This window comes from Pseudophryne corroboree, assembly GCF_028390025.1.
Source record: "Pseudophryne corroboree isolate aPseCor3 chromosome 3 unlocalized genomic scaffold, aPseCor3.hap2 SUPER_3_unloc_8, whole genome shotgun sequence".
NCBI lineage: Eukaryota > Metazoa > Chordata > Amphibia > Anura > Myobatrachidae > Pseudophryne > Pseudophryne corroboree.
In genome coordinates, this window is record NW_026967574.1 from 283,464 (window position 1) to 308,931 (window position 25,468).

The 25,468-nt window shown below is 44.6% G+C and overlaps 1 protein-coding gene across 2 annotated transcripts in view; it reads right to left on the reverse strand.

Moving 5' to 3' along the window:
* Nucleotides 1–202: 202 nt before the first annotated feature.
* Nucleotides 203–25,468, reverse strand: part of LOC134984771 (zinc finger protein 268-like) — a 40,808-nt gene continuing 15,542 nt past the window's right edge. Inside the window, exon 2 of one of the 2 annotated variants that reach the window (XM_063950266.1) lies at nucleotides 203–3,182. In XM_063950266.1, coding sequence (XP_063806336.1) covers nucleotides 1,131–3,113 — 1,983 coding nt within the window. In that variant the 5' untranslated portion in view covers nucleotides 3,114–3,182 and the 3' untranslated portion in view covers nucleotides 203–1,130. Of the gene's footprint in view, nucleotides 3,186–25,468 lie in introns of both variants that reach the window. The other variant, XM_063950265.1, reaches the window with a different exon arrangement.

Here is a 25,468-nt window from a genome sequence, read left to right on the forward strand (position 1 = left end):
GGGCACAGAATCTAACTGAGGTCTGGAGGAGGGGCATAGAGGGAGGAGCCAGTGCACACCCATACTAAAAGATCTTTAGAGTGCCCATATCTCCTGCGGAGCACGTCTATACCCCATGGTCCTTACGGAGTCCCCAGCATCCTCTAGGACGTAAGAGAAATAAAAGCAATGATGCAATAATTAGATGCAAACAAAAGCTTTTATTATGAAATCATACAGAGGAGTATCCGCACCATATAGATGTAACATACAACAAACCACTGCAGATGTAACCCGGGTGACTCTAATGCACATGATAATGTACAGGGTATATATGGATAGGATCTTGTATCTGAAAACACTCTGCACTCCTGATCAAGATGAGTGTCTGCAAGAAGTTAGGCAAACTAGAAGTGAAAACACGTTCCAATGGCCGCCATATTGTCGTGCAGCAATACAGATTGTGGAAACTGGTATTAGACATTCACAATTACACAAAGCACAAGATACAAAATAAACAGCAGAAAAAAGACCTAAGCATTTGGGATGTATTATTTAGGAAGTAAATAGAGGTACATTAATGAAAAGCGTGAGTAACAGTCATCAGTCTGCTTGTAAAGGTCTCTAAAGTGGAGGCCTCTTGGACTGTGCAAGGCACTGAGTTCCATGGTCAGGGCTGCAAAACTAAAAGTTCAACCCTTAAATGAATTACAGGAGATTCTTGGTACTGCTGGTAACAGTCCTTCATCTGTAGAAGCCAGCAAGCAGGGCAGTAAGGAGGCAGAAGCTGCTTCTAGTACCATTTAGGATTGGTATTAGGTTCTCAGTACGTGGAGCAAAAAGCAGGTCATCAGCATAGCAGTGGTAGACCAGGCCATGACGTCTGATTACATCACCCAGTGGTAGCACGTATATTTTATAAAGCATAGGAGATAGGATTGACCCTTGAGGAACATTGCACGACAGTGATAATTATACTCCAGAAGATTTAAATGGTTCCGTACTTGGGTAATGTCTAATATGTTCAACAAGAGCAGATTTATTTATCTCTCAGCATGAAAATGGATTCTCACTTGTGAAATTGCTGATGTTTAACAAGATCTGATTTCCATGCAAAACATTTCCCACACTCAGAACAGAAGTACGGCTTCTCACCTGTGTCTTCTCTGATGTCTAACAAGAGCTGATTTCTGTGTAAAACATTTCCCACACTCAAAACAGGAATACGGCTTCTCACCTGTGTGACTTCTCTGATGTGTAACAAGATCTGATTTCCGTGAAAAACATTTCCTACACACAGCACAGGTATATGGCTTCTCACCTGTGTGACTTCTCTGATGTGTAACAAATGCTGATGTCTGTGCAAAACATTTCCCACACTCAGAGCAGGAATATGGCTTCTCACCTGTGTGACTTCTCTGATGTGTAACAAGATGTGATTTATATGTAAAGCATTTCCCACACTCAGAACAGGAATATGGCTTCTCACCTGTGTGACTTTTCTGATGTGTAACAAGATATGATTTCGATGCAAAACATTTCCCACACTGAGAACAGGAATATGGCTTCTCACCTCTGTGACTTCGCTGATGTGTAACAAGAATTGATTTCAATGCAAAACATTTCCCACACTCAGAACAGGTATATGGCTTCTCACCTGTGTGACTTCTCTGATGTGTAACAAGATGTGATTTATATGTAAAGCATTTCCCACACTCAGAACAGGAATATGGCTTCTCACCTGTGTGACTTCTCTGATGTGTAACAAGATATGATTTATATGCAAAACATTTCCCACACTCAAAACAGGAATATGGCTTCTCACCTGTGTGACTTTTCTGATGTGTAACAAGATATGATTTCGATGCAAAACATTTCCCACACTGAGAACAGGAATATGGCTTCTCACCTCTGTGACTTCTCTGATGTGTAACAAGAATTGATTTCAATGCAAAACATTTCCCACACTCAGAACAGGAATATGGCTTCTCACCTGTGTGACTTCTCTGATGTATAACAAGATATGATTTATATGTAAAGCATTTCCCACACTCAGAACAGGATAATGGCTTCTCACCTGTGTGACTCCTCTGATGAGTAACAAGATTTGGTTTATATGAAAAACATTTCCCACACTGAGAACAGGAATATGGCTTCTCACCTGTGTGACTTTTCTGATGTGTAACAAGATATGATTTCGATGCAAAACATTTCCCACACTGAGAACAGGAATATGGCTTCTCACCTCTGTGACTTCTCTGATGTATAACAAGAATTGATTTCAATGCAAAACATTTCCCACACTCAGAACAGGAATACGGCTTCTTACCTGTGTGACTTCTCTGATGTGTAACAAGAGCTGATTTCTGTTTAAAACATTTCCCGCACTCAGAACAGGAATGTGGCTTCTCACCTGTGTGACTTCTCTGATGTGAAATAAGATGTGATTTATATGTAAAACATTTCCCGCACTCAGAACAGGAAAATGGCTTCTCACCTGTGTGACTTCTCTGATGTGTAACAAGACTTGATTTATATGCAAAACATTTCCTACACTCAAAACAGGAATACGGCTTCTCACCTGTGTGACTTCTCTGATGTGTAACAAGATCTGATTTCCGTGGAAAACATTTCCTACACTCAGCACAAGTATATGGCTTCTCACCTGTGTGACTTCTCTGATGTGTAATAAAAGCTGATATCTGTGCAAAACACTTCCCACACTCAGAACAGGAATATGGCTTCTCACCTGTGTGACTTCTCTGATGTGTAACAAGATCTGATTTCCGTGGAAAACATTTCCTACACTCAGAACAGGAAAATGGCTTCTCACCTGTGTGACTTCTCTGATGTGTAACAAGAGCTGATTTTTGTGTAAAACATTTCCCACACTCAGAACATGGAAATGGCCTCTCACCTGCCTTAGCTGGCTGATGGGTAATACGCTTTGTATTCTGTGTAAAACATTTGGCATCTATAGAACAGGGAAACTCTGTATCTACTGTAGGAGCTGTAACTGCACCAATATGAGTGATCAGGAGAACATTTCCCAGGATCAGAGGGATCAGCTGATAGAGCTGGATGTATAATTGGGGTAATGGTGTTATTTCCTGGAGAATCCTGTCTACTGTCATTATCTTTTATATCACAATCCGGGGATAACATTAGATGTCCTTCTGAGATATTCCTGCTTGTGTGTCCATCTGCTGGAAGTAAAATACATTATGGAAATATAAAATGAGAAGACAAGACCCAGGGTGTTACAAGTAACAATATATAATTCTATAACTGACATTTTTTTTACCTGTAATCATTAAAAAACAAAAAAGTTGGGATGCTTAGACTGGAGCTTGATCATGTGGGATTACTAGAGGTGACACAGGCGCTTGTGTGGGATTACTTGAGGTGACACGGGCGCTTGTGTGGGATTATTTGAGGTGACACGGACGCTTGTGTGGGATGACTAGAGGTGACATGGACGCTTGTGTGGGATGACTAGAGGTGACATGGACGCTCATGTGGGATTACTAGAGGTGACATGGACGCTCATGTGGGAATACTAGAGGTGACATGGACGCTCATCTGGGATTACTAGAGGTGACACGGACGCTCATGTGGGATTACTAGAGGTGACACGGACGCTCATGTGGGATTACTAGAGGTGACACGGACGCTCATGTGGGATTACTAGAGGTGACATGGACGCTCATGTGGGATTACTAGAGGTGACATGGACAGTCATGTGGGATTACTAGAGAGGACATGGACAGTCATGTGGGATTACTAGAGGTGACATGGATGCTCATGTGGGATTACTAGAGGTGACATGGACGCTCATGTGGGATTACTAGAGGTGACATGGACGCTCATGTGGGAATACTAGAGGTGACATGGACGCTCATGTGGGATTACTAGAGGTGACATGGACGCTCATGTGGGATTAATAGAGGTGACATGGACAGTCATGTGGGATTACTAGAGGTGACACGGACGCTTGTGTGGGATGACTAGAGGTGATACGCACGCTCATGTGGGATTAATAGAGGTGACATGGACGTTCATGTGGGATTACTAGAGGTGACATGGACACTCATGTGGGATTACTAGAGGTGACATGGACAGTCATGTGGGATTACTAGAGGTGACATGGACAGTCATGTGGGATTACTAGAGGTGACACGGACGCTTGTGTGGGATGACTAGAGGTGATACGCACGCTCATGTGGGATTAATAGAGGTGACATGGACGTTCATGTGGGATTACTAGAGGTGACATGGACACTCATGTGGGATTACTAGAGGTGACATGGACGCTCATGTGGGATTACTAGAGGTGACTTGGGCTTTGCAATAATAAAACAGCAAAGAAGAGAAAGCGCTGTCCTGTTTGCGCACTAATAAATACTATATAACCTTTATTAAGTACAGTAAAGTATGTAAGCTAAATCAGTGATATATAAACACAAAGGTAAATGTATAAAGGTGAATAAAGTAATAAAAAAATAAGATTTTACTTACAGGTAAATCTATTTCTCGTAGTCCGTAGTGGATGCTGGGGACTCCGTAAGGACCATGGGGAATAGAAGTGCACTCTAAGAAAGAATTTGGATACTGGTGTACACTGGCTCCTCCCTCTATGTCCCTCCTCCAGACCTCAGTTAAGGAAACTGTGCCCGGAAGAGCTGACAGTACAAGGAAGGATTTTGGAATCCAGGGCAAGACTCATCCAGCCACACCAATCAAACCGTATCACTTGTGATAAATTTACGCAGTTAACAGTATGAACAACAATAGAGCATCAGAACAACCCTGATGCAACTACAACATAACCCTTATGTAAGCAATAACTATATACAAGTATTGCAGAAGAAGTCCGCATTTGGGATGGGCGCCCAGCATCCACTACAGACTACGAGAAATAGATTTAACGGTAAGTAAAATCTTATTTTCTGTAACGTCCTAGTGGATGCTGGGGACTCCGTAAGGACCATGGGGATTATACCAAAGCTCCCAAATGGGCGGGAGAGTGCGGATGACTCTGCAGCACCGAATGAGCAAACTCAAGGTCCTCCTCAGCCAGGGTATCAAACTTGTAGAACTTCGCAAAAGTGTTTGACCCTGACCAAGTAGCTGCTCGGCAAAGCTGTAATGCCGTGACCCCTCGGGCAGCCGCCCAAGAAGAGCCCACCTTCCTTGTGGAATGGGCCTTTACTGATTTAGGCTGCGGCAATCCAGCCGCAGAATGAGCCTGCTGAATCGTGTTACAGATCCAGCGAGCAATCCTCTGCTTCGAAGCAGGAGCACCCAGCTTGTTGGATGCATACAGGATAAAAAGCGACTCAGTTTTATTGACCCTAGCCGTTCTGGCTACATAAATCTTCAAAGCCCTGACCACGTCTAGTAACTCGGAGTCCTCCAAGTCACGAGTGGCCACAGGCACCATAATAGGCTGGTTCATATGAAAAGATGACACCACCTTTGGCAGAAATTGTGGACGAGTCCTCAATTCCGCTCTATCCATATGAAAAACCAGATAGGGGCTTTTATGTGACAAAGCCGCTAATTCGGACACACGCCTCGTCGAGGCCAAGGCTAACAGCATGACCACCTTCCACGTCAGAAATTTTAACTCCACGTTAAGATCCCAAGGTGCCACTGGGGGCACAAAAGGTGGCTGAATATGTAGCACTCCCTTTACAAATGTCTGAACTTCAGGCAGCGAAGCCAGTTCTTTTTGAAAGAAAATAGACAGGGCTGAAATCTGGACCTTAATGGAACCCAATTTCAGGCCCAACGACACTCCCGACTGTAGGAAGTGAAGGAACTGGCCCAGCTGGAATTCCTCCGTGGGGGCCTTCCTAGTCTCACACCACGCAACATATTTGCGCTATATACGGTGATAATGTTTTGCCGTTACGTCCTTCCTAGCCTTTATCAGCATAGGAATGACCTCATCCGGAATGCCTTTTTTCGCTAGGATCCGGCGTTCAACCGCCATGCCGTCAAACGCAGCCACGGTAAGTCTTGGAACAGACAGGGCCCCTGTTGCAACAGGTCTTGCCTTAGAGGCAGAGGACATGGTTCCTCTGTGAGCATCTCTTGCAGATCTGGATACCAAGTTCTTCTTGGCCAATCCGGAACAATGAGTTTGTTCTCACTCCTCTTTTTCTTATAATTCTCAGCACCTTGGGTATGAGAGGAAAAGGAGGAAAGACATAAACCGACTGGAACACCCACGGTGTCACCAGTGCATCCACAGCTATCGCCTGAGGGTCTCCTGACCTGGCGCAATACTTCTGTAGTTTTTTGTTGAGGCAGGACGCCATCATGTCTACTTGTGGCAATTCCCACCGACTCACAATCTGTGTGAAGACTTCTTGATGAAGTCCCCACTCTCCCGGGTGGAGGTCGTGCCTGCTGAGGAAGTCTGATTCCCAGTTATCCACTCCCAGGATGAACACTGCCGACAGGGTTCTCACATGATTCTCCGCCCAGCGAAGAATTCTGGCGGCTTCCGCCATCGCCACCCTGCTCCTTGTGCCGCCTTGGCGGTTTACATGAGCCACTGCGGTGATGTCTGACTGAATCAGCACCGACTTTTCGTGAAACAGGTTTTCCGCTTGACACAGGGCGTTGTATATGGCCTTTAGTTCCAGGATATTGATGTGGAGGCAAGTCTCCTGACTTGACCACAGACCTTGGAAATTTCTTCCCTGTGTGACTGCCCCCCACCCTCAGAGGCTTGCATCCGTGGTCACCAGGACCCAGTCCTGAATGCCGAATCTGCGGCCCTCTAGAAGGTGAGTACTCTGCAGCCACCACAGGAGCGACACCCTTGCCCTGGGGGATAGGGTGAACAGCCGATGCATCTGTAGATGCGATCCGGACCACTTGTCCAACAGATCCCATTGAAAGGTCCTCGCATGGAACCTGCCGAAGGGAATGGCCTCGTATGATGCCACCATCTTTCCCAGGATTCGCGTGCAGTGATGCACCGACACCTATTTTTGTTTCAACAGGCCTCTGACCAATGTCATGAGCTCCTGAGCCTTCTCCATCGGGAGATAAACCTTCTTCTGGTCGGTGTCCAGAATCATGCCCAGGAAGGGCAGACGAGTCGTAGGGATCAACTGCGACTTTGGGATATTCAGAACCCAGCCGTGTTGGTGTAACACCTCCCGAGATCGCGCTACGCTGATCAGCAACTGCTCCCTGGACCTCGCCTTTATGAGGAGATCGTCCAAGTACGGGATAATTGTGACTCCTTGCTTTCGCAGGTTTACCATCATCTCCGCCATTACCTTGGTAAATATTCTCGGTGCCATGGAGAGACCAAACGGCAACGTCTGAAATTGGTAATGACAATCTTGTACCAGAAATCTTAGGTACGCCTGATGAGGTGGATAAATAGGGACATGCAGATAAGCATCCTTTATGTCCAGAGACACCATAAAATCCCTCCTTTCCAGGCTTGCGATGACCGCTCTGAGCGATTCCATCTTGAACTTGAACCTTTTCAGGTATATGTTCAGGGATTTTAAATTTAATATTGGTCTGACCGAACCGTCCGGTTTCGGTACCACAAACATGGTCGAATAATACCCCTTGCCCTGCTGAGGGATGGGAACATTGACCACCACCTGCTGAAGATACAATTTTTGAATTGCAGCTAATACTATTTCCCTCTCTAAGGGGGAAGCTGGCAGGGCCGACTTGAGGTAACAGTGAGGGGGCATCTCCTCGAATTCCAGCTTGTATCCCTGAGACACAATCTCTATTGCCCAGGTATCCACCTGGGAGTTAACCCATTTGTGGCTGTAATTTCGGAGATGCGCCCCCACCGGGCCTGGCTCCACCTGTGGAGCCCCAGCGTCATGCAGTGGATTTAGTTGAAGCCGGGGAGGACTTCTGTTCCTGGGAACTAACTGTGTTGTGCAGCTTCTTTCCTCTACCCTTGCCTCTGGCAAGAAAGGACGCACCTCGTATTTTCTTGCCTCTTTGTGAACGAAAGGACTGCATTTGGTAATACGGTGCTTTCTTAGGTTGTGAGTGAACATATGGCAAAAAAGATGACTTTCCAGCCGTGGCTCTGGAGACCAGATCCGATAGACCCTCCCCAAACAACTCCTCACCCTTATAAGGTAAAACCTCCATGTGCCGTTTCAAGTCGGCATCACCTGTCCACTGCCGAGTCCACAGGACCCTTCTGGCAGAAATAGACATTGCATTTATTCTAGAGCCTAGAATGCTAATGTCTCTTTGAGCATCTCTCATATATAGGACAGCGTCTTTTATGTGCCCCAGGGTCAATAATATAGTATCTTTGTCCAAGGTATCGAAATCCTCAGATAAGGTATCCGTCCATGCACTACACACCCAGGCCGACGCAATTGCCGGACTTAGTAAGGTACCTGAATGTGTATAAATGGACTTCAGGGTACCCTCTTGTTATCTATCTGCAGCATCTTTTAGGGTGGCCGTATCCTGCGACGGCAGGGCTACTCACTTGGATAAGCGTGTCAGAGCTTTATCCACCCCGGGAGAGGATTCCCAGCGTAACCTGTCCGTTGGCGGGAAAGGATACGCCCTAAGCAACCGCTTGGAAATCTGCAGTCTCTTATCCGAAAATTTCCCAAGCCTTTTCACATAACTCATTTAGCTCATGTGAAGGGGGAAAGGTCACCACCTGCCTTTTTTTCCCCATACATATGAACCCTCTTGTCAGGGACTGGGGTTTCCTCTGTGATGTGCAACACATCCTTCATTGCTATAATCATGTAACGGATGGCTTTAGCCATTTTAGGCTGTAATTTTGCATCATCGCACTCGACACTGGACTCTGAGTCCGTGTCGGTATCTGTGTCAACAATTTGGGATAGTGGGCGCTTTTAAGACCCTGACGGTCTCTGCGACACAGGATCAGGCATGGGCTGTGACCCCGACTGTCCCAAGGCTTCTGCTTTATCCAGCCTTTTATGCAAGGAATTAACATTTTCATTTAAAACCTTCCACATATCCATCCAATCAGGTGTCGGCGCCGTCGGCAGGGAAACACCGATTTCAACAGCTCCCGCTCTATTTCCACATAGCCTTCCTCGTCAAACATGTCGACACACTCGTACCGACACACCACACACACACAGGGGATGCTCTTTTTGAAGACAGTTCCCCCACAAGGCCCTTTGGAGAGACAGAGAGAGAGAGTAAGCCAGCACACACCCCAGCGCTATATGTCCCAGGAATCACACAGTAACTTAGTGTTAACCTAGTAGCTGCTGTATGTATAGTTTTTGCGCCCAAATTATGTGCCCCCCCTCTCTTTCCACCCTCTTCTACCGTGATTCTGCAGGGGAGAGCCTGGGGAGCTTCCTCTCAGTTGAGCTGTGGAGAGAAATTGGCGCTGGTGAGTGCTGAGGAAGAAGCCCCTCCCCCTCAGCGGCGGGCTTCTGTCCCGCTTTTCTGTGCAAAATAATGGCGGGGGCTCATGCATATATACAGTGCCCAACTGTATATATGCTGCTGTTTTGCCAAGAGGTCTTTAATTGCTGCCCAGGGCGTCCCCCCCTCTCTGCGCCCTGCACCCTACAGTGAACGGAGTGTGTAGGATCGTGTGGGCGCAATGGCGCACAGCTGCAGTGCTGTGCGCTACCTCAGAATGAAGACTGACGTCTTCTGCCGCCGATTTCGATGTCTTCTATCTTCAGACACCGTCTTCCGTTTTCTGGCTCTGCGAGGGGGATGGCGGTGCGGCTCCGGGATCGGACGACAAAGGGTGAGATCGTGTGTACGATCCCTCTGGAGCTAATGGTGTCCAGTAGCCTAAGAAGCAAGACCTATCCGCAGTTAGTAGGGTTGCTTCTCTCCCCTCAGTCCCACGTAGCAGAGAGCCTGTTGCCAGCAGAAGCTCTCTGAAAATAAAAAAACCTACCAAAATACTTTCTAATAGCAAGCTCAGGAGAGCTCACTAAAAAGCACCCAGCTCGGCCGGGCACAGATTCTAACTGGGGTCTGGAGGAGGGACATAGAGGGAGGAGCAAGTGCACACCAGTATCCAAATTCTTTCTTAGAGTGCCCAGTCTCCTGCGGAGCCCGTCTATTCCCCATGGTCCTTATGGAGTCCCCAGCATCCACTAGGACGTTAGAGAAAAACAAGTGTATTTGTTGTTACATATCGGCATGTATATTATATTGGGTGTTAATTGATTCAGTGCTGGTAATCCTGTTCAGTAAGAATATATTAATATATTACACCCATACGAGGACGGGCTAAATTACACATTCAATAATATTGTGGCAGCGTTTCCTCCAGCGTTAATCTCAATGTAACACCATACTATATGTATAAACACTTTATGGGGGGGATTCAGTTCATCGCAAAAAATTCCCTATCCAATTAGCTGCAAAAAGTTAGTGGTGAAAATTCTCCATAGGTTTTACTGCAAGTTTTTTTATTTTGCGCACAAATGTCTGCGCACTGAGCAGTTCTGCGGTGTTAGGAGGAACTCGTATAAAAAGCCTTTTTAAATGTTTCCTACTGTATTGTCTTACTGACCTATAGTTTCTTACTGTATTGTCTTACTGACCTATAGTTTCTTACTATATTGTGTTTCTAACATATAGTTTATTACTGTATTGTCATATTGACCTAGTTTCCTAATGTATTATCTTACTGACCTATAGTTTCCTACTGTGTTGTCTTACTGACCTATAGTTTCCTTCCATATTGTCTTACTGACCTATAGTTTTACTGTATTGTCTTACTGACCTATAGCTTCTTACTGAATTGTCTTACTGACCTATCGTTTCCTACTGTATTGTCTTACTGACCTAGTTTCCGACTGTATTGACTTACTGACCTTCAGTTTCCTACTGTATTGTCTTACTGACCTATAGTTTCTTACTGTATTGTCTTACTTACCTAGTTTCCTTCCGTATTCTTTTACTGACCTAGTTTCCTTCTGTATTGTCATACTGACCTATAGTTTCTTAATGTATTGTCTTACTCACCTATAGTTTACTAATGTATTGTCTTACTGACCTATAGTTTCTTACAGTATTGTCTTACTGACCTATAGTTTCTTACAGAATTGTCTTACTGACCTAGTTTCCTTAAATATAGTCTTAATGACCTATAGGTTTCCTAATGTATTGTCTTACTGACCTATAGTTTCTTATGGTATTATCTTACCTATAATTTCCTTCTGTATTGTCTTACTGACCTATAGTTTCTTACTGTATTGTCTTTTTGTCCTATAGTTTACAACTGTATTGCCTTACTGAACTATAGTTTACTACTGTATTGTCTTTCTGACCTATAGTTTATTACTGTATTGTCTAACTGAACTATTGTCTCTTACTATATTGTCTTACTGACCTATTGTTTCCTAATCCTACTGTATTGTCTTACTGACCTAGTTTCCTACTGTATTGTCTTATTGACCTACAGGTTCCTACTATATTGTCTTACTGACCTATAGTTTCTTAATGTATTGTCTTACTTACCTAGTTTCCTTCCGTATTCTTTTACTGACCTAGTTTCCTTCTGTATTGTCATACTGACATATAGTTTCTTAATGTATTGTCTTACTCACCTATAGTTTCCTAATGTATTGTCTTACTGACCTAGTTTCTTACAGAATTGTCTTACTGACCTAGTTTCCTTAAATATAGTCTTAATGACCTATAGGTTTCCTATTGTGTTGTCTTACTGACCTATAGTTTCCTATTGTGTTGTCTTACTGACCTATAGTTTCCTACTGTATTGTCTTACTGACCTATAGTTACATACTGGATTGTCTTACTGACCTATAGTTTCCTACTGTGTTGTCTTACTGACCTTTAGTTTCCTTCCATATTGTTTTACTGACCTATAGTTTCTTACTGTATTGTCTTACTGAACTATAGTTTCTTACTGTATTGTCTTACTGACCTATAGTTTCTTATGGTATTATCTTACCTATAATTTCCTTCTGTATTGTCTTACTGACCTTTTCTCCTCCTGCATTGTCTTACTGACCTATAGTTTCTTACTGTATTGTCTTTCTGTCCTATAGTTTCCTACTGTATTGTCTTACTGAACTATAGTTTACTACTGTATTGTCTTAGTGACCTATAGTTTCTTACTGTATTGTCTTTCTGACCTAGTTTCTTAATGTATTGTCTTACTGACCTATAGTTTCCATCTGTATTGTCTTACAGACCTATTGTCTCTTACTATATTGTCTTACTGACTCATCATTTCCTAATTCTACTGTATTGTTTTACTGACCTACAGTTTCCTACTGTATTGTTTTACTGACCAACATGGATGCTCATGTGGGATTACTAAGAGGAGACACGGACTCTCGTGTGGGATTACTAGAGGTGACACGGACGCTCGTGTGGAATTACTAGAGGTGACACGGACGCTCGTGTGGGATTACTAGAGGTGACACGGACGCTCGTGTGGGATTACTAGAGGTGACACGGACGCTCGTGTGGGATTACTAGAGGTGAAACGGACGCTCGTGTGCGATTACTAGAGGAGACACGGACGCTCGTGTGCGATTACTAGAGGTGACACGGACCCTCTTGTGGGATTACTAGAGGTGACACGGACCCTCATGTGGGTTTACTAGAGGTGACACGGACGCACATGTGGAATTACTAGAGGTGACACAGACGCACATGTGGGATTACTAGAGGTGACACAGACGCACATGTGGGATTACTAGAGGTGACACAGACGCACATGTGGGATTACTAGAGGTGACACAGACGCATATGTGGGATTACTAGAGGTGACACAGACGCACATGTGGGATTACTAGAGGTGACACAGATGCACATGTGGGATTACTAGAGGTGACGTGGACGCTCATGTGGGATTACTAGAGGTGATACAGACACACATGTGGGATTACTAGAGGTGACAGGGACGCTCATGTGGGATTACTAGAGGTGACATGGACGTTCATGTGGGATTACTAGAGGTGACAGGGACGTTCATGTGGGATTACTAGAGGTGACAGGGACGCTCATGTGGGATTACTAGAGGTGACAGGGACGCACATGTGGGATTACTAGAGGTGACACAGACGCACATGTGGGATTACTAGAGGTGACGTGGACGCTCATGTGGGATTACTAGAGGTGATACAGACACACATGTGGGATTACTAGAGGTGACAGGGACGCACATGTGGGATTACTAGAGGTGACAGGGACGCACATGTGGATTACTAGAGGTGACACAGACGCACATGTGGGATTACTAGAGGTGACAGGGACGCACATATGAGATTACTAGAGGTGACATGGACGCTCATGTGGGATTACTAGAGGTGACTTGGGCTTTGCAATAATAAAACAGCAAAGAGAAAGTGCTGTCCTGTTTGCGCACTAATAAATAACATATAACCTTTATTAAGTACGGTAAAGTATGTAAGCTAAATCAGTGTGTCGAAGTCGGAAAAATATCATGCTACACGTTGCCATATATTCACCCCATGCGCTTGCCCGCTGCACATACACATTTTCTCCCGTGCGTGCGCATATTCACAGTTGCGTGCCGGCGCCTCCACGGACGTGCGCTCGGGCGCGTGGTATGTGCATTTACGGTAGAGTTTGTGTGCGTCTAGCGGGTGACTCAATTGTTAAATAATAAATCCAAATAGTATGTTTTATAGATAATGTTCCCCTTAATAATAACTGTAACTTTGTTTATTGTAGCTGGTCCCTGGACAGAGGAATTCCTCTTTACATGATACAAAGGGTCAGATAGGGTCGGAGCGGTGGTTCCTGGTACCTAACTAAAGAACATTTTATTAGGAACAATCCGGTGCTGGTTAGGTAAAGATTAATCGCTCCTGCGAATAGTTATGTCTATTAGTAGTTTCTGGACATTTACTATATTTGCGGTTCATTATCCATGCGGCGGGAATTCTGAGATTCCCTCCCACCTGAGCAGTTTGATATAGTCACAGCCCACCTGTTTAAACCAACCTATGACCTTTTGTTATAATGCGAGGAGACATTCCTGTGTCCAATGAACAATGAGATTATGGGTCCCTTTGTAGTGTACTGTAAGCAGTGTATATAAGATCAGCCAGCCTGGCCAAGCTCAGTCTTCTCTCCACAACGGTTTTCATCATTGACTAACCCAGAGCTGGTAACCAGGACTGTGCAGCGAATCATTACCCAGTGTGTAAGTACTCTCTGTGACCATTCTTAAGGCCCATACACACTTGACGATAAAATGAATGATGTCGTTCATTTCAGCCCTCATCAACGACGTCGCTCATTATATCGTCAAGTGTGTATGCATCCGACGACCACCGATGCGCGGCCCCGCGGAACGTTAACGACCCTCGCTTATCTGTGGAGCATGTATGCTCAATTTCCACTATGGCCGTTACCGACCAGAGACGTCGTTGAATGTGTATGGTGTGAACGACCAAAGACCAACGACCAAGCCAATGTTCACCAGCCCTGTTCCCAGCTCATTATTTTAATAAACTGTTCAGCTTAGATGCTTCTACGATGAATGGTCTATGGTCTTTGGTCGTTGGTAGTGTGTATGCTCATGTCGTTTGCTCAGCCGTTCAAGGGAAGTTCAAGGGAAGTCGTTAACGACGTGTGCATCGTCAAGTGTATATGGGCCTTTAATCTCTGACTGTAATTGTGCCACGATCTCTCTCTCTCTCTCTCATTGTATGTTATTGTTTGCGATTGTGCCGCTTTTGTGTATTTATGTGTAGTTATTCTGTTAGATATTGATGTTAGCCTGTAGTGTATGAACTGTCAATTGTACTTCCTCTTTTTATATAACTAAATCCTGTTAGTAAAGGTTTTGGAGCCCTAGCAAGGTATTGTGTGTGTATTACATTGCAGAGGGTATTCAGAGCGTCTCAATCGCTCAAACAGCATTTACACTAACAAGGTTAAGCAGCGTTATATCGCTGCAGTATTTCAGTAGTAAGGTTTACAATACAAACTCAATCGTAGTGTGTTGCATACAAGGTTTACTGAGTGTCATCCCGTGAGCGTCTGCGCCACTCGTGTTCCCCTCGCGGTCACAGCGTCCGCTACGCTAGTAGCGTAGCATTACGGTAGTCAGCCGCCTATAGCGTGTTCGATACCAAGCGTAAGGCTGTGAGCGAGCGTGCCGCTTGTGCGTCTCGATCACGGCTGAGCGTCTGCTACGCTAAGTGCGTACCCTTACGGTACCCCATACGCCAATTGCGTACTAAGTCTCTTACCTACATATAGTGAAAGTTATAAGGTAATAAATCAGCATTATCAATTGGGAGCTCGTCCGTCCTCCACATATCCACACTAGTGCAAACAGACTTTATCTGTCAGCAAAGGGCGGGAAAGCAGTATCCTTTCATATCCGTATTGGTGGTGAGGGATACAGTGGTGCTGACTAGATAAGCGTCTGTTACGCTACGTTGTAGGAGTGCTGGGGTGGAATCCGGAACGGGAAGGTAAGAACATTACGCTATTATCTTTTAAAACTGTTTATTTCTGTTTTGCGTACGCACACACGCACGCACGCACACATCTGTATTTCTTTTCAATTGGGTAGTTTCACGCCTCACTCTCCTGTTTGCCATTTATAATTGATAACGTGCTGAGAAAGATTGGTTGATATTGGTAAGTTAAAAGTAAAAATAATACGTTAAGGAGTAAATTGTAAAACACGCACACGGCTTTGCCTAAAGATACAAGGAAAGATCTGTGTGGTGTTCGGTAGATGATTACAGTTAAAGATCATTTACATTGATATAAACGTTAGTTGTATTTCTGTGGATATACCTGGCTTGCGTACACTTGTCCCTAACAAAGGGTGGGACTAGCAAACGCGATGCAAGGGCCGACGCATATTACGCAACGGAGCGTCTAGGTACGCCCACATGATACAAATCACACGATAGTATTGTTTTAAGTAGGCGATACGGAGGCAACGCGATAATAGCGCAAATCAATCTCAGTGTCCAAAATTTTAATCTAATAGATCATTCTCTAGTTGCAACTCCTCTGGACTAGACTGCGATACTGAATGAAATGGATTTCTGCGCAGAAACGACAGTAAAGAGTATATGAGGTTAAACTGTGTGTATACATATATATTTATATATATATATATATATATAAGTATTTTCTCATTTTTGGGTGGAACCACAGGAAATTGAGTTCTCGTGAGGTACATACGTGAGAGTGACAGCACGGTGGCTTGGGAGGCATCCCTTGTTAAACATATTAAAAAGAAGAGCATTAGAGTATAGCAGACCAGGAGGTCTACTGTAGCACATACCAGGAGGTCCAGGTACAGCAGACTAGGAAGTCCGCTATAGATAGAGTCAAGAAGCAGAACACCAGGAAGGGTTGGTGCGGTACCCATATAGGCCATTAAGCTCCGGCTGAAGGAATTCGCAGCGACAATTTTCGATTCCGTTGGTCGTTCTGCACATAAGATTAGTTGCTTGTGTGCAGTACGATTGTACCGCATGTAATTGTGTGCATTAGTTAGTAACTTGACCCAGTACCATTTGCGTACACTAGTGGGATCATAAACGCTATTTGTACATTCTAACGTGATTTGTGTAATTTTTTTTATTTTAAGGGAGATTCGCTGGTCACTCGGGAATTCTCTAACAACCAATAGTTACTGGGATGGGTAAGTGCTCTGCGGATCACCCCCACATGTTCCAGTAAATAGAGGTTCAGATCGCAGGGGCCCTGGGTTGAGTACGCCAGCGCTAGGGCAGCGTGTGGGCGTATTGGTCGACGTGGGGGAGTGAGTGAAGGTACTCTATAAACTTTTAACGATGGCCTACCGGACATCTTGGTTTTTGTAAGGGTTAGCTGAAGACCCTGATTTGAAGGTCAGAGGTAGCGAAAGCAACACCTGCAAAGATGGGGGCCAGTTGTTCAGGTAGGGGGCGATCAACCCTGGTCCAGGTTTATTTAGTAAACCGACCAATAGGGTCGGCAAGGTATATCATGTGTGAGAAATACGGTTCACACACAGAGGTTTTGTGCGATGAATGGGAAAGAATGACTGTGCACGATGGGGAAAAGTTCCCACGGGTAGGCAGTTTTAGCCCAGAGGTGTTGCAAAATCTAAGGAGAAGGATATGTCTCATTAAATCTGCAAAGAGACGGTTGAGGCATTATGACTATTTACAGCTATGGCAACAGGAGGGTGAAATACAGAAAGGATTGGCTCAAGCGGCTGGATCTAACCATATCAGAAAACTGATAGCTACTGCTCCCCCACCACCATACATGACTGGAGAGAAGGTGGTTACAGAGAGTGGCACACTGGTGATTGATAAACATGCACTTAGTAAATGTATAGATGTTAAGAATAATGTAACTAAGATTGTTGATGCTAATACTAATTTGTGCAAGCTGTACCCCGTTTTAAACTTTCCCCAGGATTGTGACCAAGAGGACGAACCCATAACAATATCGGCACTCTCTCTAGCAGCCACAATAGCAGAAACGACAGTGGGCACGGCCCAACCCGTAAGAGTAGTATCAAAAGCCCCTAGCAGAGGGACAGGTGAGGTTGAATCAACCGGTAAGTACGGCACTGTACATTATGCTGAAACCGTTACACCACATGCTGTAGAATCTACTCAGAAGGTCGTTATTGAACTTAATCCTGTCAGGGTAATTGCAGTGCCAAATGGGAAAACTGACACTTCAGGAGCCACTCCAGTCAGGATCATCGCCATGCACTGCCCCTTTTCCCGAACATAATTAAGATCAATGATGTCTGAATTCCCTGATCCTAGGAAAGATCTGGTGGCAAGCCAGAGATACATTAGAGAGCTAGGTAATTCTGCAGAGCCCACTAACAAAGATTGGCGGACATTGCTGAGGGCATGTTTACCCCCCCCCAATGTCGACGCAGTGAAATTTATCGCAGACTATAAATTAGACGAAGAAGTACCCCTTACGGATGCGTACAATCAAGATAACGTAAAGAGAATCAATTCACAGTTAGGAGAGTATTTCCCAGCTGTTGTCAAATGGAACAAGATTTTCTCCATTAAACAGAAAGAGGGAGAAACTGCTGCTGAGTATTTCCATCGGGCACTGCAGGACATGGCTAAGTATACAGGGATAGAAGATATCAAAACCAATGTGAATCATAGAGAAGTAGCAGTATCTGTGTTAATGGACGGTTTAAAAGAGGTATTGAAGACTAGGGTACCATGTTGGCGAGGTTTGTCGGTGGCTACTTTGAGAGAGGCCGCTATTGATCATGATTGGAATATCACCAGACACAGGGAGTCACAGAGTGATAAGCTGATGGCCGTAAGTATACAGGCCCTGACCACAAGGCAACCTCTGTATAAATCTCAGACCCCTGTGGGTAAGTCAAATGTGGTAACTTGTTATTACTGTCATAAAGAGGGACATTATGCACGAGACTGTTATCTGCAGCCAGTGAAATTGATTGCGAGCCTTGGAAGTGAACCCGAGGTCACAATTGATGTAGCTGGTAGGTCACTAAATTTCCTTGTAGATACGGGGGCGGCCAAATCAGTGATAAATTCGACCTTGGGCATGAGAACCACTGGTAAAACAATTCCAGCCATGGGAGTGACAGGAGTAGTACGACAATATCCTTTAAGCCAGGCATGTCCAAACTGCGGCCCTTCAGCTGTTGAGAAACTACACATCCCAGCATGCCCTGACACAGCTTTAGCATTCTCTGACAGCAAAACTGTGTCAGGGCATGCTGGGATATGTAGTTTCACAATAGCTGGAGGGTCACAGTTTGGACATGCCTGCTTTAAGCAAACCAGCAGAGATTACAATAGGGCCTTTGCATACCAAGCATTCTTTTCTGCTGGCTGCATCGGCTCCGACTATTCTCCTAGGGAGAGATTTACTGTGCAAAATGGGGTGCGTCATATATTGTACTCCTGAAGGTGTGTTCTTGGACATACCCGAAAACCACGCTCAGGAAGCGCAAGATATGCTAGACTCCCCAACAAGATTAATGTCACACACTGTTATTGTAAATAGGTTTCCATCCAAGGTAGAAGAAATGACTTCCCAGATACCGGAGTCACTTTGGACCAAGGATGGACAAGACACTGGATTAATGGCAAATGTAGCCCCAGTAGTTGTGCAAGTAAAAGATGGTAGGATAGCTCCAAAAATCCCACAATACCCTCTGAAGCCAGAGGTGGAGTTAGGAGTTTACCCTGTAATAGAGCGCTTGCTACAACAGGGCATTCTGGTAAGGACGTCCAGCACGGCCAATAGTCCCATCTTCCCTGTTAAAAAGAGTGGGGGGAGGGGTTACAGATTAGTGCAGTATCTAAGAAGGGTCAACAAAATAGTTGAGAGTCAATTCCCTGTAGTGCCAAATCCAGCTGTTATCCTTATGCAAATCCCTCCCACTGCCAAATATTTCACTGTGATAGACCTCTGCTCCGCCTTCTTCTTGGTACCTCTGCACCCTGACAGTCAATACTTATTCTCATTTACATACAGAGGAGTTCAATACACCTGGACTCGCTTACCACAAGGTTTCATAGACAGTCCAAGTATTTTCTCACAGGCCCTGCATGATTGTTTACAGTCTTTCCAACCAGAGAGTGGATCAATATTGATACAGTATGTGGATGATTTACTGCTGTGTTCAGATTCACTGGAAACGTCCCTGAGAGATACGAAACAACTCCTGTTTCATCTTTCAGACACAGGACACAAGGTTTCCAAAGACAAGTTACAATTATGCCAGACCAGAGTGAAGTACTTGGGACACTGTCTGACACAAGGACTAAGACACCTCACCGCTGATAGAATTCAAGCAATTCGTGACATAACCCTGCCACAAACCCAGCAACAGATTAGAACGTTTTTAGGAATGTGTGGGTATTGCCGTAACTGGATCCCAGGTTTTCCATACTAGCCTTACCTTTGCAGGAGATGGTCTCATCAAACAAACCTGATCGGATTTCGCACACAGACGAATCCGAGATGGCATTTGAGAGACGTAAACAGTGCCTAACGCAGGCACAGGCATTAGGTATGCCAGACTATGGAAAACCCTTTGAGCTGTACGGAACAGAGAGTGCTGGGTGCGCAGCAGGTGTCTTAACCCAGAAGCATGGTGATGCCAGCAGGCCGGTAGCATACTACAGCGCTCAGCTAGATACGGTAGCGCGATCCCTCCCCACATGCTTGCGAAGCATTGCAGCAATCGCATTGCTAGTTACGAAAAGCGAAGATGTAGTGCTAGGTCACAACCTCACAATCCATACACCACATGCAGTGTCAGCCTTGCTGAATTCTGCCCAAACCAGACACGTCTCATCAGCACGGTTTATAAGATGGGAATTAGCATTAATGGCCCAGGTAAACATTACTATAAAGAGATGCAGTGCACTAAATCCTGCAACATATCTCCCAGGTGTGCCTGGACAGGCACAAAGGGTGGAGGATGAGAGTGATGGGGAAGGAGGATTTAATACAAAGGAAGACACGCATGATTGTATGGAATATTTGGCCCAAAATTTTACCGCAAGGCCTGACATCAGTGACAATCCACTGGAAGATGTAGAACTTACGTTCTACACGGACGGTAGTTGTCACAGACAGACGGACTCGGGAGACTTGTGTACTGGATACGCAGTCGTAGATGACCAAGGCACCATAGAAGTGGAACCCTTAGGCCCACCACACTCAGCACAAGTTGCTGAACTGGTCGCCCTAACCAGAGCATGCGAATTGGCTAAGGGAAAGTCAGCCAATATCTACACCGATTCTAGGTACGCATTCGGGGTAGTCCATGATATCGGGGCCCTATGGCGACTCAGAAATTTCATGACGGCAGCTGGCACACCCGTAGCGCATGCAGCCCACATCAAAAGGCTTCTAACAGCGATACAGGAACCCGACAGAGTGGCTGTTATCAAATCTAAAGCACACACATATAGCCAGGACCCAGTATCACTTGGTAACAGCCGAGCAGACGAAGCTGCTAAGTTAGCAGCTGGTACCCCCAGACAGACAGACACCACACAACTGATGGTATTCAATACTGTAAACACACAGAAATTGCATGAAATGCAAAATTTGTGTTCACCACAGGAGAAGGCAGTTTGGAGGTCAAAAGGATATGGCCAGGAGTCCTCAGGACTCTGGACAGATGGACAGGGTAAGCCAGTGGCACCCAGAGCATACCTTCCAAGTCTAGCGGAAGCGGCACATGGGCTGACTCATCTAGGCAAAGAAGGAATGTGTAAGTTGGTAAGAGCTTATTGATGCGCCCCAGGATTTTCTTCCCATGCGGGTAAAAGAGCGATGACATGTCTCACCTGCTTGAGGAAGAATATCGGAAAGGCAATACCGACAGAGCCATCCCATATCCCTCCGACAGATGGCCCTTTTCAGGTAATACAAATTGATTTCATACAATTGCCACCTTGTAGAAATTTAAAGTATGTTTTGGTCTGTATTGATGTGTTCTCAAATTGGGTCAAAGCATTTCCCGCGGCCACAAATACCGCTGTGTTTACTGCAAAGAAAATTGTGCAGGAATTTGTATGTAGATATGGTATCCCCAGAATCATTGATAGCGATAGTGGTACCCATTTTACAGGTGAAGTCTTTCAAACAATGTGTAAGTTGATGGGAATTAATAGTAAGCTGCACACTCCGTACCGCCCCCAGGCGAGTGCGAAGGTGGAAAGAGTAAACAGCACTATTAAAAATAAATTGAGCATGGTAATGACTGAAACAGGACTGTTATGGCCTGAAGCTTTGCCAATCGTATTATACAGCATCAGAACCAATCCCAGGTCCCCTCTTCATCTGTCTCCTTTTGAAATTCTGTTTGGCCGACAACCCCACGTTATGATTAACCCCCAGGATGATTTGAAATGCAACAATGAAGTAACCGTAAAGTACTTGGTTAAGATGAGTAAGCAATTGAGGAATCAGAATGATAATCTAAAATTGGTGATTCCTGATTTGCCAGACAGTAATTGTCATGACATTGAACCTGGGGATTATGTAATGATACGGAATTTTCTACGCTCAGGTTGCCTTATTGACAGATGGGAAGGACCATATGAAGTCTTATTGACCAGCACAACTGCATTGAAGGTTGCCGAGAGGGAGACTTGGGTCCATTCGTCTCATTGTAAAAAGGTTGCTGACCCAGAGAGGTCCCGTGATAAAGAACAAACGGTAGAGGTTGTATCACTAGAGTGTCTGTTCAGGGAAGATTGCGACGACACCTGAGCGCTGAGAATAATAAGACCGGAGGCGTTTGTCGAGCCAGATTTCTTTTCCCCATTTGTTATTTTCTCCAGTTCCCTCCTCCCTCCTATTTCCCTTCCCCCTTCTTATTTTTCTCCTTTTACTCCTCTAAGATGGACTTGCCTCAAGAGACTGTGATCCTGATTTTCCTGTTGACCATGATGTTGACCAGAGCAGTCTGTTTCGGTGAGAGTATCATGGAGGTCGAGAAAGGATCTGGAATGGGTTCTAATGACCAGGATGGAGGCGTAAATTTCCAAGAACAACATAATCACAGAGTAAAGGCGAGTATCAGAAAACGATCTGGTAGCATTGACAATAGAATAAATTGTGAAGGATTGTTAGCTGAAGAAAACTGCATCTGTAGGCATTGCGATAATATAGTTGAGGATGGGTGCATCAAGAAATGTCAGTCCAGTTTTAATATCCACATGGACCGGCATCCATTGGGTGACTATCACTCATTAGTGGGTAAAGTGTTAAATAAGACAGACTGTTGGGTATGCTCTCAAGTACCTCAAGGTCATAGCAAATCAGGGCTAGTACCATTCCCTTTAACTGTAGGTGAGGTACTTGAGTTAAGCGGTGGGAGGCCGGTGGACAAGAGGTTTAATATCTCTAGCCCTCCTAGTTTGAAGCTCCACCAATATCATGTGGATAGATCTTTAGTTTGCTTTAACATTTCCAACCCCCGAAAGCCGGGAAATTGGGAAGTGTCATGGAGTAATCAAACCATGACATTTTCACATAGAGCCGACCGAATGCCCATAGACACAGAGCTTATACCCTAGATAGCCGACAGTGGAAAATATTTCCGGTATAGGTACACTCTAGGAAGTAGGATCATGCGAGTTGGAGAAGTATCACCAGGATACTGTGCACATATCATACAACCAGATGTGTGTACTGAACAGATAGGAGAATTAGGGTTAGGAGATTTCACATGGAAAATTTGTAACATGGTTATGACATACTCCGTCCCATATGTTCTCCCCGATGATGCATATTTCATATGCGGGAAGAAGGCGTATAAGTGGCTTGCCCCAAACTCAGAAGGATTGTGTTACATTGGAAAAGTACTGCCTGAAGTAATGACTGTATCCCATACCAAAATGAAAGATATTCACCGCGGTGCCCAAGCTCCTTATACTCACACTCACTACGAGCACGTCGTTAAAAGGCACCTGATAGAGAAGACAGAGCATCATGCCTCTGATCTGATCCATGAATCCACCGGGATTCAATTTCTCCTCGCGATGGATATCACTCGTACCGCCAGGGGAGTGATAAACTTTAGGTATATATCTGCGCTTGCAAATTTATTAGACAATATCACTGAAATGTATGACGACACGTTCAGGTATACGGGGAGAGAGTTACAAGCCTACAAAACAGAACTGGTTCAGCATAGGATGATTCTCAATTATCTCACAGCTGTGACAGGCGGGTATTGTGTCACCTTAGCAACTCAATATGGAATAAAGTGCTGCACGTACATTACAAACAGCACTGAGGACCCGGCCGAGGTCATAGACCAAAAGATGGATGACATTTTGCAATTAAAGTGGGAGTTCCGAAGGAAACACAATCTCACTCTCGCTGCTGTGGGTAACGAGCTGACCAGTTGGGTGTCATGGTTGAACCCACGAAATTGGTTCTCTGGTTTAGGAGAATGGGCCCAAGGTATTATTATGGATGTACGGAAATTTCTCGTGTATTCTGGGTGCCGTAATATTGATTGGTCTGATATTTAGATGCATTCGGGTTTTAACGAAGTGTAAAGGTAATACCAGAGTGATGAGTCTGAGGAGTGAAGACACTGTAATAAAAACAACTAATTTGATTTATGACCCAACGATAGAGACAATGCTGTGATGAAAATGTGATTCCACGGTCCATTGCTTTCACCCGTTTCTCCTTTGTTTACTTCCAAGGTACAAAGACATCCGCTTGAAGAAGAATTTGACAACCTCTTTTCTACAGACCATTGATGGACTATACCACAGACCCCCAATATCCCTAGTGACTTTAAATTTTACGATAGCCCCAAATACTTTAGAGACTGTAATTTTCTGGACAATGGAAAAGCTTTTGTCGCCATTTATAGCAAAAGCATCGAGAGACATCAGACAACATGTACATCAAGACAAGACACAAGACAAGACCTCAATCAACTAATGCATACTAAACTCACATAGTTTATGACTGCATTTATAATAATTGCTTCTTATCTTCATTTCTGCAACCTTCAGGTAATGACACACATAGTCGATAGGGAATATAGACACAGATATCAGCACTTACATATCCCCCCAATCATGTATCATCAACTAAATGTGCTCCCCCATTTGTTGCAACCAAAAGCCGAAAAGAGCTCGGTAGAGTTTGACAGCCCATCCACTGACCCTTAATATGGGATAAGAAGGATTCAAATGTATACTTCGCAATATTTCGAAGCTTGATTTAAAAACACGTACGGCATGATGATACATGACCCCTCAAACATGGATTCATACACACATGCTTCTACTATCTCACTAGGTCATACCCTTTTCCCACCTTCTCCTCTCCTCTCTTTACCCAATCATAAAAAGGTATTTACGTGATGACATATATTTTTTCTTTTTTGAACTGTTTTAGGAAGTGGCAGTTATTGATGACTGCCAAAGGGTGGACTGTCGAAGTCGGAAAAATATCATGCTACACGTTGCCATATATTCACCCCATGCGCTTGCCCGCTGCACGTACACATTTTCTCGCGTGCGCATATTCGCAGTTGCGTGCCGGCGCCTCCACGGCCGTGCGCTCGGGCGCGTGGTATGTGCATTTAAGGTAGAGTTTGTGTGTGTCTAGCGGGCGACTCAATTGTTAATAATAAATCCAAATAGTATGTTTTATAGATAATGTTCCCCTTAATAATAACTGTAAGTTTGTTTATTGTAGCTGGTCCCTGGAAAGAGGAATTCCTCTTTACATGATACGAAGGGTCAGATAGGGTCGGAGCGGTGGTTCCTGGTACCTAACTAAAGAACATTTTATTAGGAACAATCCGGTGCTGGTTAGGTAAAGATTAATCGCTCCTGCGAATAGTTATGTCTATTAGTAGTTTCTGGACATTTACTATATTTGTGGTTCATTATCCATGCGACGGGAATTCTGAGATTCCCTCCCACCTGAGCAGTTTGATATAGTCACAGCCCACCTGTTTAAA